The sequence below is a fragment of the Alosa pseudoharengus genome, unplaced genomic scaffold, assembly GCF_046254945.1.
Source record: "Alosa pseudoharengus isolate Yale_2024_CS ecotype anadromous, Long Island Sound unplaced genomic scaffold, YU_APseudo_1.1 YU_APseudo_1.1_scf_19, whole genome shotgun sequence".
In the NCBI taxonomy this organism is placed as follows: domain Eukaryota; kingdom Metazoa; phylum Chordata; class Actinopteri; order Clupeiformes; family Clupeidae; genus Alosa; species Alosa pseudoharengus.
Window position 1 is genome coordinate 34,119,223 of NW_027468657.1, and position 19,297 is coordinate 34,138,519.

General features: G+C 40.0%; 1 protein-coding gene across 3 annotated transcripts; it reads right to left on the minus strand.

The window, feature by feature from the left end:
• Nucleotides 1-620: 620 nt before the first annotated feature.
• On the minus strand, nt 621-18,035 carry gdpd2 (glycerophosphodiester phosphodiesterase domain containing 2). 3 transcript variants are annotated; one of them, XM_076292529.1, is made up of 15 exons: nt 17,843-18,035; nt 11,968-12,186; nt 10,569-10,672; nt 10,118-10,211; nt 9,894-9,953; nt 9,576-9,674; nt 8,395-8,488; nt 7,956-8,101; nt 6,771-6,853; nt 6,473-6,626; nt 6,052-6,261; nt 5,805-5,953; nt 5,398-5,545; nt 5,228-5,310; nt 621-1,318 (listed from the first exon to the last, which is right to left on the minus strand). In XM_076292529.1, the coding sequence occupies exons 2-15, from the start codon at nt 12,052-12,054 to the stop codon at nt 1,237-1,239; spliced, it is 1,593 nt and encodes a 530-aa protein (XP_076148644.1). In that variant the 5' UTR covers nt 12,055-12,186; nt 17,843-18,035; the 3' UTR covers nt 621-1,236. The 3 variants fall into 3 exon arrangements, with proteins under 3 accessions (XP_076148644.1, XP_076148642.1, XP_076148643.1); XM_076292527.1 differs by having other exon boundaries at nt 6,052-6,267; XM_076292528.1 differs by lacking the exon at nt 17,843-18,035 and adding an exon at nt 16,423-16,784 and having other exon boundaries at nt 6,052-6,267.
• Between the last annotated feature and the right edge of the window lie 1,262 nt (nt 18,036-19,297).

The following is a 19,297-nucleotide window of genomic DNA, read 5'->3' on the forward strand; positions in this document are numbered from 1 at the left end:
CATGTTTTAAATCTTATTTATTTAATGAAGTGAAAGTTCTTTGTTTAAACAAAAAGTAAATGGATGACAAATATGTTCGACGTCAGATTGCTTTCAGATTGACTTCTATTTTTAGTCATTTTACTGTAGCAATAGCCTGTCTTAGTTACGCCCGCCATCTAGCGGACATGAGATTGTTTTTGTAGGCTATTCGTTTGGAGCATTCACCATGATGAAGCCTGTATGAAACACTGACATCACATCGTTTCCTGTATAGTTTAGGCCTATAATAGATTTGACTTACTTATTTAGATTGATTTATGCTCACTAGCTAAGGAGACTAGTGGAAGTGGAACTATGAACATTTTAAATTAACATGTATAGGCCTACCTTTCTGAGAAAAAAAACCCAACAACAAATGGCTCATGGCTCATGTAATAAAGTATAAAGTATTTAATTTCAATTATTTGACCGACACATCTAACACTCGTAGGTTTTATCTTTGTCTCACTATACTACACTGTCAGTGAGTGCAAAACAGTTCCAGTGCCAATTCTGAGTAACACTGCAAGACATCACTTGTGGAGTAGGCCTATGGCACATTACACATTACATTACAAAGACAACAGTATACAATGATGTTAAAATGTATTTTAAAATTTTATTAAAAAAGCAGAATACTGCACCCAAATCCAACACATCTTACATCATACACCAAAATGCTACAGTTTAAAAGGTATATTGATTCATATCCCACTTTAAAGACTTAGTTCATATAATTATGACATAATTAAAAACCAACATATTAGCATCCTATTGTTTCAATCACTGTCGCTGGTCTCTCAATTAACTATGGTATTTGACAACAGACCTATTTTTGTCCGTTTCACTGTAACCCATGCTAATACTAAATACATCCAATGCATATCAAAAGTATCACTGTGATACCCTGTATTTAATATTTATAAACAGTGCAGTGAAAAAGTTCATGAATATTATTTCCATGAATATTCTTACAACACAGTAATTGGTCCTTTTCATTTAAAAAGTAAATATTTTCATGTGAGCCACACACATGCACACGCACACACACATACAACACGTGCACACACACACACACACACACACTTTTGGGGGTCCCCTGGGGTCACAGTGTTGCTAACATCTCAAGCACCCACTCCCTCCCTCAGGCGCATGGTGGAGAGAAGTGGACACAAGGCTGGTGAAACTACAGGAAAGTATTAATGCTTTAATTACTCAGATGGTAAGAAGGGGGATAGTTCTCTCTGGTTCCACGCCGAAAATCTGTCGCCTTGCTCTCTTTTTGGCCCTCTTTTGCCTGCAGTGACAAAGATACAGGCCCGTTAGACTTCTTCCCCTCCAACACTGATTAGCTACTATGATTGTGTGATTGGACTACTGATCCACTAGGAAACCAGCAATATGCACTTTAATTTGTTAATATACATATTCAGCAAATGATCAACATCAATGATAAGAAGAATAAGAAGTGAAAAGTGAAATAAAGCTTTCATGAATGATTGAAAAATCAAGTTACACTTGATTATATTATGGATATTGAATTTAAGCTGACGAGAAGGACTGACATTTTTTGTTTTTTAGTTCAAAACTTATTTGATTGATTATTGTAGCTAGGCACCTACCTTTAGCATGTCTGAGACAGCACCTTTTCACAGCACAAGCAGATAAAACAATATTATTTAACTAACACTGCCATTCATTCTCAGACCATGTCCATGTATGATTGCAAGACTGAAATACGTTACAGTTTTATTTTATAAAACTGCACCATCACAGTACTCTAACATGTGCAACCGGATACTGCATGTAACTGCATTTAGAGGCTTTTACTAACCCCAATATCTTTGACATGTGACATGATTAAGATAATGCCCTGTGTTTATTTAACCTATCTGTGCTTCTGCCTGAAATTCTGTACTTCAAAAGTTCTTAATTGTCTGCTATGAAGGTGTTCAAGAGGAATTTTATGTTTCTTGTGTGTTATTTCAAGTATTTTTAATGAATTTTTTTGCCATTTTTCTGGGTGTAAAACCTACAGGTGTAATGAATATCTGAAACTGAAAGCTGAAGCATGCAAACTGAAAACTGAAGCATGCAAACTAATAAATGTAAAGTCTATTTATTGTACCTTCAGAATTATAAAATCATTGTAAATCTCTCGATATAACATTTTTTTATAAAAAACTAATCATGCATTTAGAGGCCTGGATAAAGGGGCCTCAAATCAGAAACTGAGTAGAAGTTGGGTTTTATTGCCGTATGCAGGCTTTGCTAGCATGGTGCTGTGAGGCCTAGTACTTCCCTAGAGGTAGATTTTCTGTATTTACATAAATGTAGTGCAAAATTTCAGGACTTCTGAAGAGACAGGACATTTCACTGGTTATGACGGTGTGTCTAATTGGGCTTTTTTACAATAATTTACAAAAATCACCTCAAAGTGAAAGCAAAGTAATGCTAATTCATTAAAAATATATAATGCAAAAGGGTTCTCGACTGTTGTAGAAAGAAAAGGCTGATCTTTAATGCAATATACATTGTCCATTATCAGCAACCATTCTTCCAATGTTCCAAAGGCACATTCTGTTTACTAATCTGATATGATTTTAAAAGGCTAACTGAGAAAACATTGGAGAACCCTTCTGCAATTATGTAAGCACATAATGTAATCTGAAAACTACTGCCCTGATTAAAAAAAACAATGCAACTGATCTCAGCTGGTATTGTCTGTGTCTCTAATGGAGTGGAATGGACATTTCTAAGTGACCCCAAACTTTTCACCGGTACTGTATACTTCTCATGTTGCGTTAATAGTTGCTGGACTGGTGCATATTATATGTTTGAATTTCCCCTTTAAGGCACATTTCAAAACATTGTAAACAATTATTAGCATCGGTATAAATTATGTGCATCATCTTGTTGTCACTGCAGGTTACACTGTTGGTACCTAATTCAGTAATGTTCTACTATTTTACTAGTTAGTCTCCAGGGACCATATCTACACATCCCATACCCGCTCATTTGAGGTGTAGTGCCACCTAGTTAAAAATGAAAAGGCAAAAATGATGTGCTGTACCTGTACATATATCGCAGGTATCTTTGGCTGACAGGTTCAAAACAGCACAAAATATGAATTGTACGATCATTATGACACCCTCAGAATGCCAAGTTTCGTGGTATTCGGATCATGTAGGGCACACACGCATGCACACACAAACAAACACACGCACACACACACATAAACACACACACGCATAAAGAAACAGGCACACACACACACAGGCATGCACACACACACACAGGCACGCACACACACATAAACACACCCACACACATACACACAGGCACGCACACACACATAAACACACCCACACACACACACATAAATACACAGGCACACACACACACAGTACACATGCATTGCACACACACACACACAGGCACACATACATAAACACACACACATAAACACACCTACACTCACACACACACATGCAGGCACACGCAGACACACGCAGACACACACAGATAAACACACACACACGCATACCCCATTACCCCACATACACACTCACAAGTGAACACACACACACAGAGAAGCACACATACACAAAAACAAACACACTATGCACACACTCATTTACATACACAAAAGTTGCAAAAGCAGGGGATGGAGTAGGAGACAAATTGACAAACGTGATTTATTTTTGTGGAGAGAATGTGCAGGACTGAGCGGCGGTCGTATTTTGTACCGCTTTGTGGCACATCTAGTTTATGCATATATTAGCCTAGGCCCATGCCAAAGTAGCCCGTTGTTTTTTGCTAACATTCAAACAATTACATGATTTGATAAAAATGTGTGTAGGCCGAAATTAACCTGACTCCGCCAGATGGATTTGCTCCGCATATCCATCTGGGAACTTTTCATTGAAGAACTTTTGGGAAGGGGCGGACATACTGGTTAGCTGATTGGATAAACCATCTGTCTATCACCACCTTTGTTGGTTATCGACGGGCCAAATCAACCAATTAGATGAACAAAGTAGGCCTATTCTTCTAATGCCGTTTAACATACAATTAAGTTAGGTAACGTGACAAACGTTAAGATGTTTTAACTTACCATTTATGAACCTAATCAACGACAATTCCCATCAAGTTTTCACGGTAGGCCCTACACTTCTGAAGATAGTATATTCCTCCATTATGAACTGGAATCAGCCGTGGAGGATGTCTGTGTCGTTCATTCCTCCCAGCTGCATGGCTGAGACTCATAGCTTCACAGTTTACCCAGGAATACTTTCTAATTTGAATAAAACTTGCGCGATAGCTATGCTCATCTCTGTGGATGCCGTCATGTTGTTCGTTGCGTCACACCTCAACCCGCCTCAAAGCCAACGCTGATTGGACGTTCATTTGGTGAACTGCTCCAAATTTTCTTTAACGGAAAGTATCCAGACTGATCTGCGAGTGAAACCCTGAAGCTCGCGAGATCAGGATGGTCTCACGAGGCTAGGCCGAAATATGTGTAGACCGAAATGCGCCTCAGCTGTGGAACCAACTTTCGGATGACATTAAAAAGGCCCCAACTGTAGCCAGTTTTAAATCTTAAGACCAAACTGCTTTCTGCTTCTGCTAGTTACAAATTCTGAATCTGCCTGGAAAATTATTCTACCTTGTGTCTTTTATTTTGTCTTTTTAATCATTCTTTATTTTTTTGTATTTTTTTTATTATTATGATCTTTACCTTTTAAACTATTATTTCACTATTGCCCTTTTATGTTTTTATTTGTTATTACTGTTTTAATGGATTTTTTTTCTCATGTAAGCAATAGCCTAACCATATAGAGTAGCGCAATGAAACATTGAATGCTACAATGAAATTGCATTTGTAGTTAGAATGATCTGCTTTATATTTGTGAAGTCATCAGAAAGGGCTTGAAGGGTTGAAAGCATCAACTGCTTTATAATGGCATGTGCACAATAGTACTAATTATTAACAGTATTATTATGATAGATTTCCAGTCTATATCTCCTATGGGGGGTGGGGCTATGTACAAAATTGTTTGGTTCAGAAGTTACTTTCATCTTATATTATTCTGTTGGATAAATACATTGCTTTGGCAAAATATGTGTGATCTGTGATCTTAGTGATCTAGACAACCCCTCTTTTCCCGTTTTTACAGCGTTCTTTTGAAATAGGCCAACAAACCTTTGAAGGAGAAACAACCCAAACATCATAAGCAACGACACCAGGTCAGCAGAAATCCAGATCATCATATATAGCTTTGGCTCCTATGAAAAACAACACATGAGCACACAGAACTTCTTGGGACACATAGAGGGATCCTTGAGAAAAGTGGAGGTGTGTATGTAACTCACTAGCATCCAATCTGGCTGGGCCATGTCTTTAAAAATGTGGCAGGCGTTGGTGGTAACAGAGCTGGCTCCGGAACACCACACGAGGGAGAACAGCCACCGCTGATTCACCACCCACAGGTTCACTGACACATTCTTGTTCCGCAGCTCTCTTAAACCCACACACACACACACACAAACATGTACACACAGGCAGACAAATAAGTTGTGCCATTAGCGACTGTTAACTGCAACTCCTCAGAAACAGTGTTACAATAGTGTTATAATTTGCTCATCATCTGTCCTACTCATGTGTCCTCATCTGTCCTACATAATGTGTCCCCATCATATGTCTGTGCTTAGGTCAGTTACAAAAGTTGGAGCTGATGTAATTCAGTGGTGTTACAGGCACAGAATCTTTTGAGACTCACCTCATTTCTTTTGTACTTAGTTTGTTGTATTTCACATTCAGATGACTTCCGTTGTCATTTCTCAAGGCAGGTAGACTGCCGTAGACCTGGCGGAAGCCAGGAGCCATTCTCTTAACATCTGCTCTGTGTACAGGTGGAAGCCACCAGATCTGAAGGCGACACACCAAGTCAATACAGGCAGAATACAGGTGTCTCTTCCTATGACCAAAATGGCTGGATGAAAACATAGGAAAAATTCGAAGCTCACCAGGTTGTGCGCAATGCCTGATGCCAGGATGGTCTGCACTGTGTAGTTTGCATCACTATTGTTCAGTCTTTCATTTTTGAGGTCAAAGATGATTGAGACATTGTGTTCTTTGGCCAAGTCTAGAAGTTCATGAAGAGATGGCACACTCTGATTTCTGACATTTGACCACTCTGTGTCAGACAGAGAAGGAGTCCTTTGCAGTGGATCCGTCTGCAACTAAGAATTGCAACAGTTGTGCAGGATTTCACTTGTATATCCAGTTGTCACTTTGCACACAATTTATGAAAGTACAGCTCTGTATTATAAAAACAACCTGTAAACCAGTTTAACAACTCCAGCACAAAGCAAGACAATGAGGAATTATTCCCCCCCGCACAGTAACTCATGACAGGTGCATTAACATGACAGACTCTACACTCACATCCAAAAAACCTTGTCCTGCATTCAAACGTCGTATCTCATTCCAGGTAAAGCTATTTGAGCTGTTGTCCTTGCGTTGTGGAAATATCTTTTCTACATCGGTTGTCCTCCTAAGTGAGGCGTTGTCATGCATCAGGAAGGGATGACCATCTTTGCTAAGAAGGGAAAATAAAAGACAGGAGAGTTATCAACATGGTGACAAGTCAATACCAAGCACACACTGTGGCTATGATAGCAACTTTGTTCAAATGCATGTACGTTTGAGACCACTATTCCCCGAATGCTAGATGGCTCTGTACCTGAGCAACACGTCTGTCTCAAATGCAGTCACATTGCACTCCAGACTCCGTCTGAACGACATCATGGTGTTCTCAGGGGCCAACTGAACAAGGATCAAGCAGACAAACTGAGGCAGCTAAAACGGCTCAACAAGGAACATTAATGGCATCATTTACAAATCCATATTTGTAGTATAATATATTAATTACATAATGGCAATAAAGGGCTACTAGTGCTGCTTGTTGCAGGATTCTACATGCTTAGTTACATCCTAAAAGTAAATATCTGAGACTTTTACTAAATGTTCTACCTGAAAGGCTATAATAGTTGACAGAAAGCTTGTGCAATGGTGGTACAGAATCATAGCATACAGGGTCTTTCCATGAGTTGATACTGTACATGTTCAGACTGATCAAGTCCCCAGACAGCACAAGACAAGTTCAGACATGGAGGGTGAAGACATTTCAGTCACCTGTCCAGAAGGCTTGACTGATGCAGAAACAATTCGGGCAAAAATGCCCAAAACAATTCTACATTATTTTTTTCTTTAAGACCACTACTTTTTCTAATTCTAATCTGACATTTTGTTTAAGATTTCTGCCTTGGATTTTCACCTGATATGTTTGTGCATTGTCAACTTGTTTATGCATGTATTATTGAGCAAAACTTTTGTGAGACTTTTACCCAAATTTTCAAAACTTTCCAGTAATTTGTCATTCATAATTCCAAATTTTCCAGAACGCCGCAAGCACCCTAACATATTTTCTCCCCTATAACTTTGTTACAAACAGAAATTACAGCGTATTAATGATAATAACACATGGAGATATAAATGATCAATGCTTAATATAAGCATGCCTGTAGTTTACTGTGTTTTTATGTGATTTAATATGGGACTATGAGTTCATGCCACAGTCGAAACCTCTTAATCGGGGGCAATACATTCTTGGAATTCCATTAACCTGCCAAATTGCAATCATGAAAAACCACAGGTATGGTCTCAGTACAAACCACACAAACCTCCCCACCCGCATGAAACGTTTCCACATAGCGCCCGCAGGTGCTATGTGACACAAACTATTGAAACAAACAGAAGAGGAAGAGTCAGACACCCGGCCTGCCTTGCTGCAGAGAAGGCGCTGGTGCTCAAAACATAACCTGTTATAAACACATAAAAGCCCAGTTTTTTCTGCACGTCTGCTGACCATTGGTGCACCCCGGTGTCCAACCAAAGCCGGTTTAGGGGGAAGCTTCTCCAGCACACAGGGTGAAAAGTCATGGATGAGGAGAGGGCAGAGGAACACCACAAGGGAGATGACTGCCCAGGCCAGCGTGATGAAGACCCTGGATGCTAGAGACAAACAGGCAGCGTGAGAGCCAAAATATATATCTTGATTACTCACAGACAAAACACCTGTAGTCCCATTTCCAATGCAATACAGTGTACAAGGCTACAGCATAGACACTGTTGGTTTGGGCAAGTCATGACAGAGGTGGCGTGTCTTTTTTTTATTGCAAAACACCTGCCCAATCTTTACCTGCCCAATCTTCACAGGTTGGCAGGTGTTTGCAGGCCAATCTATTTGCAGTATTACACATCACAGTGGGTGTGAGCACATTAAGAGTTGAATCATGCATACTGACCACTCCTCCGAGCTCTGTAGTAAGTCTTGAACACCAGCCCGCTGAGCAGGGTCAACGCCAGCACAGCGCCCAGCTGGAGAAAGGGGGCCGTGGCCTGGTCCAGCACCACAGGAACACACACACAATCACAGACAGCAGAACACACCGCGGAACACACACACACCATTACAGACCACAGAAAAGCCACAAGTCACTCTCAATAACACATGAAAGGCAACTAGAGAACTCCTTCTAACCAGCGCGAACATCTGTATTCATCTGTGCTTGTCATATGAAATGTGCTATACAAAATTCTTCTTAAACTGAAATCTCTACCTGCGCTTCTTGCAATGATGAGCTCAAAGATGCTGTATGTAAGCGTACCAGTGAGTGACAGAACACTATGCAGCCTTTTTTGCCACAGGAGCACCAGTTATGCATTGGGTGAGTGCTAGTTATCCTCTGCATGTCAGATTGTCAAAGGTTGCCATTGACATTAATGCCTTTAGGGCCCTATCATGACATTCTAGTGCATCATCACTCGTCAAAAGTCTATTCAAATTTAGTAGGATGTCCAGTTCACATTGGGAGGGGTTTCATTATCAAACGTGGAGCGCATGGCGCAACAAGGTGTTCCTAGGTTTTTTAATCAGTCATATGGGTGTGTTTGGGGCGTAACATCATTTAAACCAATGAGAATGACATCTGTCATTCTCTTTAACAGCGCAAAGCACGATATGTCAAATAAATGCATCGGTATTTTGGTATTCAACGGCGCATTTGAAGGAGGCTGCTTGCGAGACCGTATGGAATAGTCATTCTTAAACCATGCTTTACTAAAACCTAGCATAGCCTTCAAGCAGGTCTATTATTTGAACTCATTGGCAAAGTGAAACTAACTTCACCAAGGTGTCAGTCAACAACAAGACAGTTATATGCAGTTACTTTCACTATTGACTGACAATGGGTTACCACCGAAAACATAGGCTGGAAAAAGCAACACTTACCCTAATATTGCTCAAATGCAGAAGGCAGAAAAAGTCTTCTCATAGGTAGGCTATGTCAACACCAAAAGCATTACTGTCACTGAGAATGAATCCAACCCTCAGTTAACCAACACAGGTTTACTTGACCACAAGTTCAGGGTCAATGTCTAGGCTAAGTGACCACCCTTTCTGGGTCTCAGGTCTTTTCTGGCATACCTGAAGAAACACTGGGACAGTGGGCCACTCATTTTTCCACTCCCGGCTGATCGCCACGACCCCAGCCGAGACTATTAGAAGACCTACAGACAGAAACACCTGCGTGGAACCAAATGTAAACACACTGAGGGAAGGGGTCCAAACACACAGCATGTACAGCATTCTTAGAATAACAACACTTGAATGATACTGAGAAGCAGTGGGCCTTTCTCTCCCTTTCAACAAGAACCACCCAAAGGCCCACACAATCTACACAGAATCCAGTCTACTAAAATGAGGAAAGGCACAAAGAGGATCAAAGATTGGGATTCATCATACCTTATGCACACAGTGCAAGTCCAAGGGTTCATTTAAGGCATATTGGAAAAATGCAAATAACTGCAAGGAAAACACAAGTAATCTTTATAGCAAATTGACAAGTGGCAATTTCATGTAACTACGATAACAGCTACTAGTACTAGTACTGCTACTACTACTACTACTACTTATTTAATAATAAGAATAATAATCTAATATTATTCTAATAATAATAGTATTCTCACCAGCAGAAGGAGACAATAAATGGCAAGCACAGCAGATATGATGACTATCACCATAAACCAGTTTATCCACTCCTTCATTTTCTCAAATGTCTTCCTGAAAGGAACAGTGTGAATCTGTTGATTACTTCTAAACATGTTCAGTTTCAGTGTTACTTATATGCATCCATTCCAATGAACACTGAACAGCATAACAGTTTAGAGGTATTGAAGAAAATCTTTTATGAACTAACTATACAAAACTAGGAAGTTTTAGTTCTAGAATTGTCTCAATATGGTAGAGGCAATGCAATTAAGTGGAACTTTTTTTAAGCAACCAACAGTACAGGGCCTCCTGAAAAACGGCCACCTCCATGACTACAATGCAATGCTGAATAACGTCAACTCCATTATGAACTCAGTCCACAGTGAGACGTCTGGCAGGTATGTGCATATAGTGAGGACCTTATCTTACGTGTTCATGTCATCACGGGAGTTGTATAGGGCCATCCAAATGAACAGCCAGGCCAAGGTGAGCAGGGTAGCCAGGCCAACAAAAGAGAACCAACAGCAGGCACACTGTCAGAGAATAACAGAGAGTCTCACTGAGTGGTGTAGTAACAATATAACCTGATACTCACTTGCACCTTCCCCCCAAGATCAGCTGTCTCTCAAAGAAACGCACAGGTCAGAACAGGTCAATTCTATTTATGTCAGGAGTCACCGAGAATGAGCATTGAGGAACTGTTCATGACAGCCTGGCAAACCCCATTGTATCACCAGACGAAAATGAAAATTTAACAGGGCACATTAAAGCACATATATTCTGATACCATATTATTATTCCTGGGAAAGAAAGAGGAAAGGCAACATTTAAGAAAAAGAAGGGAGAGGGAGGGAGGGGCTGCTCCAGTCATGCCATGCTGAGTTTTCTTCGGAATTCTTGATCCTCAGGTCATTTCCATGATCTCAATCACTGCTGCCAGCAGTCAGCCCATAAAAAACACAACACACCCTTCACTCTGGGAACCTGGCTAGGAGCTAGCAAGAGGTTCTTCAAAGCTACAGTTTCCAATTAGGCCTGCCACACTCACTTCAGTGCTGCTCTGCTCCAATAAGCAAGCATCTAATTAACATACTTTTTCAATGGGTCTAAATTACTATTGTTCTCCAAACAGTAGCCTCATTCTGTGATGAAGTGAGAGGAGTGATATAGTTAGCAATCATTCAGAGAGAGTTTTCATAGTCATAATTACAGTGAAAATACTTGTGAAAGGGATAAGATTTGAATCTCTTGCAATCAGACATCCATTATGTCTCAGTTCTCACATCATCTCATTTCTCTCAAGTTTTATTTCTTCAGTTCAGAGCTGATTAAAACTCTGACCATAGGGATATCGTTGAAATGTTATATCAGTTACAGAAATTATGCTTTTATCACACTCTAGTGATACTTTTTCTATGTTTCTCTATGACAGCATGCTTGGTTTGGAGCATTTCAGACATGAGGTCCAATTCCTGTATATCAGTAGGCATTTACATTACATTACATTACATTTAGCAGACACTTCTTGACCAAAGTGACTTACATATGTCAGCTATATTACAAGGGATCACATTGTCCCCGGAGCAACTTGGGGTTAAGTGCCTTGCTCAAGGGCACAACGGTGGAAGCTGGGAATTGAACCGACAACTTTCAGGCTACTGCACGCTAGCCCAGCTCCTTAACCACTACACTACCACCGCCCACGGCATGTGAACCTAGACTCTTCCTCCTAATGTTTTTATCAGGTGTTTAGAGGGTCATTGCACATCATTGGTTTAGATCTATGGCTATGGCTGATGCTGAGATTAAACATTGACAAACTACTCACTCTTCGCTTCCTTTCACTTGAGTGCTTCCAGTAGCAACTGTAAATGCCTCTGGAGCAGATGGCCAAAGCAGCACACCTCCCTGACATCCCTCGATAGGCCAGACCCAATCAGCACTCAGCCTGTGCAGTAGTCTGGAGGTGTAGATGGATATGCGGCTCTTCCGCCAATGTTGTGGGCTGAGAGTGAAACTTGCGGTTGGTTGAGTCACCGTTCTAAACCTGTAAAGTGTGGGAGGAAAAAACGGTGATGGGAAAAGGAATAGAGTGAAAAGGGAAAGAGTTAACACATTAGTGCTGAATGAAAAAGGGAAAGAGTTAAACCATTAGTGCTGAATGAAAAACTTTTATAGAAGTGTCTGCAGGCCTTGTTAATTCTGTAAAGGTACATCTTCGGTCTCTTGGGGATAGCGGGAAGTACAGGTCAGACTGTAGGTCAAGCTGTGGGAAGAGGCCACTTCATCTGTCCTTCCTGACAGCTTCACAATGGTGTGTATAATGGTATAGAGTGAGATGAGATCCCTTAGATCTTTAGCTCTGGTCTCAGATGTCATGAGGGGGACATGGGGTCTCGGCTATTCACAAACATACCACTGAGACTCCAAATGTCCTCTCATATTCACTTGTTAAGCAGACTTTTCATCAACGCTGACATACAGTAAAGGTATAACATGAAGATTTACAAGGTACACTGTTTCTGTGACCACTATGTTGACCACTGAGCTACATTAAGTCTGTAGTGCTTTCAGGGAGTCCTTGCCAAGTTGTGCATTGATTTATTAAACAAGCAATGCTTCCTCTTTAATGCTTCCTCATCCAGAAATCTGAACAGTACAGAAGTTTATACAAACTTCCTGTGAACTGATAACCTTTCATGGGATTTATTTTTTTAAGCCAAGTAAATGTTCGTACAAGTTTGCTCTTTTTACAAATTAGGAGTGAAACATAATCCTAAATGTTCAAGACACACGTGTATCTATTCCAGTGGGAAAGTGGCCTCCGTTTCACACTATATATCAGCAACTCACAGAAAGGCTTGTCTAAGCAGGTTACTTAAAACCACAATGTCATAACAGACAGCCCCTGCACTTGGAGAAAAAACATTAACATGGAACAGGAAAAGCATGTGGCTTTCACTTAAGGAAAAACTTTTGAGAAAAAGTCAGAGCATGACTTGGCCCTGAGGGTGTGAGTCATAATGGCTATATGATCTATCAACTGCCAATATGTAAATGTATTAACGCACACTATGTCCTTGCTTAAAATATACAGTGCTAAATCTGATGTCCTGCAGTAAAGTGCAAAAAATCATTAAACAATTAAGTAGCTGGCTGAATTTGCACAGTGTGGTACATATTGTTAAAAAATAATCTTTGCTTAAGTACGTGAGGACATAATAAGAGATCACAACTGACTGAAATTTCCTGAAATCTTCCTGAAATTTAAATAGCCTATACTTTACTATTTAAATCAATTTCAATTGAAAACACAACGTAAATGCTCTCATTCAACATTTAACAACATCTAACAACAGCACCACTGGCACTAATAAAAGCTTGCTTCCATGCTAACTGATTGTTTGGCAAAATAATTGGTGAGATCTTACTGCAACAGGTTTTCTTGAGGGTTTTCACAGGGTTTCACTAGGGCTGGGATAAACGATTATTTTTTAAACGATTAATCTAGCGATTATTTTTTCGATGCATCGATTAATCTAACGATTCATTTTTTCAGTCCGATTCGATTTCGATTCGATTCGATTATCGATTATCTCCTCATTAATTGGCTAATAGCAACTTATACATGTTTATTTACATATCTGAATGAATTAAACATGAATTCTTTAACATTGCAATATATGTTTATTGCTCTTACGATTCCAAAATAAAAGACTAGTGCAAAGTAATGCATTCTTAGTCAGAGGTAGCATTCAATAAAGTTCAGTAGTGTATAGGTCTAATTGAGTGCCTGTCACTTTAAGACGTCTTGCAATTAAAGGAACACGCCACCCAAAATCAGTAGTGATATATGTTCTTACCGTAACTTTCACGAGTTGAGTCGTACCTCTCCCGCGTCGGTAGGTGCACTCAAACGCTCTGTCGCCCGGCGCGAATGTGTTAGCATGTTGCTATGCTAGCGGGCTCTGCCGTGGCCGTACAGAGAGGAACATAGCAGTATTCAAACACCTCCACGTTTTACCTACTTAAATACAGTTGCACGAGTAGTTGATGAAAAATGTTAGGGCACACAACATGAAACGTGACGATTTTCCAAGCGAATAAACATGAGAACTACAATGTGTGGCGCAATAGCACTTGGGAGTACTTCGACCTAGCGTGGTAATATTATTAACACCTAATTGTAGATCCTATCCACCACAGAGTTTAGAATCCATGCTGGATCGACCCTCAGCCTCTCCCTCCCCTCTGAGCGAGAGAGGCACACACACTAGAGATGCGCTGATGGGCTATTATTTCAACCATAACTGCATAGCAAAACTTATCATCCATCAGCCATCCATCAGCACTAAAGTTTGTTGACCAATTTTCAAAGCTGCACCCGCCATCCGCTGGTTGTTTTAATGTAGGCTAGGCTATATGGGTGATGCAGCGCTGCTGACGTGAGGCTAGAAAGCCCTTGCCTGTTCTAGAAAGACTGATCTAATGCAGCAAATATATTAAAAGGCAAAAGTCGTACATTGGCTAGGCCTATCCCCAGAATATCAGCAGCAAACTCAGTCTCTGTCGCGCAAAACAGTCTCCAAATAAAACGCACATCGGCCTGTTGCCTATTCTGCCAGCTTGTGACAATATCGTCCAAAATGCTTGATTGCATTGCATTCTCCACATTTTTAGCTACATTTTCATGTACCACATCAGCATGTTGCATGTTCATGTGGCGTGTTCCTTTAACATTAACACAGTTAAAAGGCTGCTGATGTGTTTATGCAATTCATAACGTAGTTAGTTCAAATAACGGTTCATACTTCCTTGGGACAAGCACTTTTGAGTCTTGGAAAACACCTTTCCATTTACATCGGGATTTTGCAAACATTCAGTCAATAAAATGAGCCCTGCATGAGTAACGAAATACAAGCAGCTGTAAGTAAGCATGCTAAACTTGACATCCAAAAAGTATTCTAACATTAGCTTTGAGATACTGCTTGATTGCATACTGTAACTTAACTTAGCTTAGTCTCCTCAATGTACTATGTTGTGATAAGACCTTAGCAGAGTTTACTTTAACTTTAATGCAGCAGTTTTGAACAAATTTGCGCTGCATGGTCATGATGCTAAGCTGATTTAATAGCAATTTAGCCCACTGTGTTCTATGCAGTGCTTCTATGTGGCAACAACAATCCTTCAACAATCGTGAATATCTTGTTAAATGCACATGCAGAGGAGGAGCAGCGGCTCGTTACGAGAGAGAGCGGGCGGGGCGAGGAAAGACTGTGTGAGTAAAAAGTGCAGCTCAATGAAGTTATTTTATCTTATCTTTAATTTAAATAGTACAACATCAATGTGTGCTGGCCGGTTTTGATAAAAATATTCAGCAGCACACGTTATGCTTGACGAATCGACGCGCATATTTTGCGTCGACGTATTTTTTGCGTCGACGTCATCGATTACGTCGACGCGTTGTCCCAGCCCTAGGTTTCACAGTATGTCACATACCACAGAACCCATATGCATATATCCTGGATGGCTATAAGAATGGTCTGTATGTGTTTATCTGTCCTTTACAGGACCATATACAATCAAAATGACAGAATCACACAAAAAGTTGTATAAAATATAAACATAAAAACATACATCAAAAAGTGGCAACCCTGCGCGGTGTTGCTGTAAACACTCGACCAAAATACTGGGACAGGAAGGCAGAGTTGAGGGTGCATTTAAGAAAACCTGTTGATATAGGTCTCTTTACTGTGTTCCCTTTTACTCAACAGACAAAATGGAAGAATAATGGCCATGCATGCTCCTTAACTAGCTGGATTTAGCTTTTGTATCACACATATCCAGACATCCAAATGACTTTTGACTGCATGTGTACAGATGCACAGTTAAGATGCAAGCACATTTTATCAGTGCCAACTTGGATTTTGGCCTTTGCACAGTTTTGTTTACTCACAAGTTTTTGACCAAAACTCCTTACAAGTGTTTACTATTTTAAAATCCGTTTTCTGTTGCCCTTTAAGTACACAACTGATGGATAGCATGCTGTGGCTGGCAGCACCCATATCAGACACACCTGGTCACACATGACAAATATAACAATAGATGTTTGCTTCATACTTAGAGAACTGATATGATCTTTGAATTGACACAACTGAGATATTCAGATGGCCAAAAACATGCATTTAATTCCACAAAACTTTTCTGCAAAGAGGTCTAAAAAGTTAGCCTGGCGGGCCATCCTATATCATTGAAATGTATAGTCTGGAATCGAACCATTCACCTCGCTTAATCCAAGGGACGGGCAGAGAATTGTCTTTCAAACAGCCTAGGCATGCAATAGGCCAGTGCTACGACCATATCCGTATCCTGTCGGAAAAACGACAAATACATCCTTCTTCGAAAGGAATGACTTAAGTGCATTGTGTTGCTCAACTTTCAAAGAAAAGCTTCTCCAAAGTTGACGCCAACGCCAATTCAAACAACCGTTCTTCGTTCGCCATAGCCTGGCTATAACCTTCCTTGTTGTTCACCGTCACAGGACTGTCGTTATCCTGTTAAGCCCGCCTTAAGACTCTCTAACAAAATAGAGCGCTGTGATTGGATGACGTCCACGGCGTCAGCCAATAGAAATCCCTATGGTTTGATACTAGACGTACAGGCTGAGCAAATTAATTTGCCTTCTCTAGGGTGCGTCTAGATTTCTAGGCTACTAAAAAGTAAGACATAACAACAATAACAGCTTTATGAATATTCTAAGTGCAAAGAGCATTCTTTGCTGGCTGTGGTGCATGTGATTTGTCTTCTTTTATTTGTTTTGGTGGATTAATATTGACCTCTCCCACAACTGTGACTTTGCCAAATAAAACATATAATAACTAAACACTCAACAGAAGAAAAAATTCCGAACAAATAGTCAAGCTCTCATACCTTTATAAATGTTTTATTTTCATGTGGGCCAACCTTGAAACAAAAAACTGTGAATTTGTCATTGTCATTTGCAACCCTGGACTAAAAATAGACACCATGTGATATACATTCTGCTGTATGGACCAGACGATAAAAGGCACCTGTTCATGTTTGTGTAAGCTATTGAACTCTTTGATCCATTGACACCTGTAGCATAGCCTACCTGAGCAAAACCCAAAAAGCAAATCGTGGATCTCATCTAAAATGGTTATTTTCAAACCCCTAGCTCTATTAAGTCCTTACATAGTCATCTATCTGTTTTGGTAACCCAGAACATAAAAAAGCATTGTGTGCTCCCATTATCCTACAAGAAACGATCTTGTAGGTTGGCAAGACCACACTTGCTTGAATAGTATCGGTATGGAATGGCTAAGGGGTGTAAAATCTCAGCAAGTAGCCTAAAGTCGCATCGAATAAAACAGGTTGACAAACATGCATCTCAGCTGTAGGCTAAGTTAAACTGTTTAAATCTGAAGAATATTGAGCCTAGCCCTCTTAATTAAATACCTAGGGGCCAGGGGGTAACGTCCTAATGTGTTTCTAACGATTCCCCCCATTATATAGGCTATTCGCCGATAGCCCCCCACCCGTCACTAACAAAAAAACGGTTATAGGCTATTTGATTCTGGGAGATCACAATGATAGCACCATTCAATATTTCCCTGTATGTCATTTGGTAGCATGCACTAAAATAATTCGGTGAACTGCAATAACCCCATTAGGCTACCACTTACCTTGGAGGTTGATAGAGAGTAGACTAGGCTACTCCAGTCGGAAATTAGGCTCGTGAGGCTCGTCAACCTGTGTAAATCCCCTGTGTAAAAAAGTGCACCTTGCATTTATTGTTTCTCTCTTCCTTTCGTTCATGTGTGCCTCATGCGTCTCAACAATCGCGTGCGCAGCATGTTAATGCTTTCGAATGAATGAAATCTCTTGGGATGGTTTCGACGTTGGCATGGGGGTGGAGTGGAGTAGAAAGTGGGGAGTTGCAAAAGTTCGCAGTAGGATGTTGAGAGGTTACGCATAGCCTACTATACCTACCTTTGTCATCCGAATTTCCTCACGGGGACAATAAATTAAACTAGTTAACTAAAAGCATGTAGTTTACGGAACCCCATCAGAAGTCACGATTGGCATGAGGAATTTTCCAAAAATAATCTCTTAATGCAAATCAAACCAGCAATTAGGCTAACTGAAATAAAACCATTCCATCTCTAGGTATGGTGAAGGGTATGTGATGATTTGGGGCTATTTTATCCAACTGCCTATCAGGATGCATATCCTGAATCCATGAAATAACAGGGCTTTAAAAATATAAAATCTGCCTGCTTCTATGAGAATTTAACATAGTGGAATGTATACTTATGGCCACTCTTTTTTTTGTTTGTTTGTTTGTTTTTTGAGGATGAACGTTTATTTATTTACAATACATTAATCATTCACTAATATAATTCAAAGGTTGGATTTTTCCTCATTTTGTTAATTAAGGCATTGAAGATCAATTTCCAAAATAATATTTTTTTTTATTCCTCTTTTTAGTCAACTTTAGCATGTAGGCTATATGTACAGGGTATGTAAACTTATGAGCACAACTGTATTTAAGTCTCGCATTACTGTAAGTATTCAAATACTAGTTCTGTTCCCTGTTATATTTTAAATATTATGTAGTTTTTTGTATTTGTGTGTCACTTTGGACAAAGGCGTCTGCAAAGTCCCATAACCATAACCATAAATAGAAAGGTTGCTGTATCTGGCTGAGGGATAGTTGAAGTACATTTCCAGACAGGCCAGGTCAAAGTCTCACTGCATCACTAGAAACATTTCAAACAATCAAGTTTGCATTGCATTGAACAGTGATGTCTATATTGCAATGTAATATCACATATCTGGGGCCACACCCTCTCTTCACCTAGGATATACTTAAACACACACATACTGTTTCCCTAAGCTAATTAGAGATCAGGGTGCGGATCAGTGTAAATAACCTTGTTCTGGATTGAGTAACCACTGCCTGACCAACTCTCTATGTATCTGTGGTATAAGAAAATTCCCACAGATAAATAGATAGACATTCAGACAGATACATATACTGATAGATAGATAGATAGATAGATAGATAGATACCATTTAGGCAACATAGATCACGACCAGACCCACCATGATGAGAGCCCACATTCCAGTCTGATCAC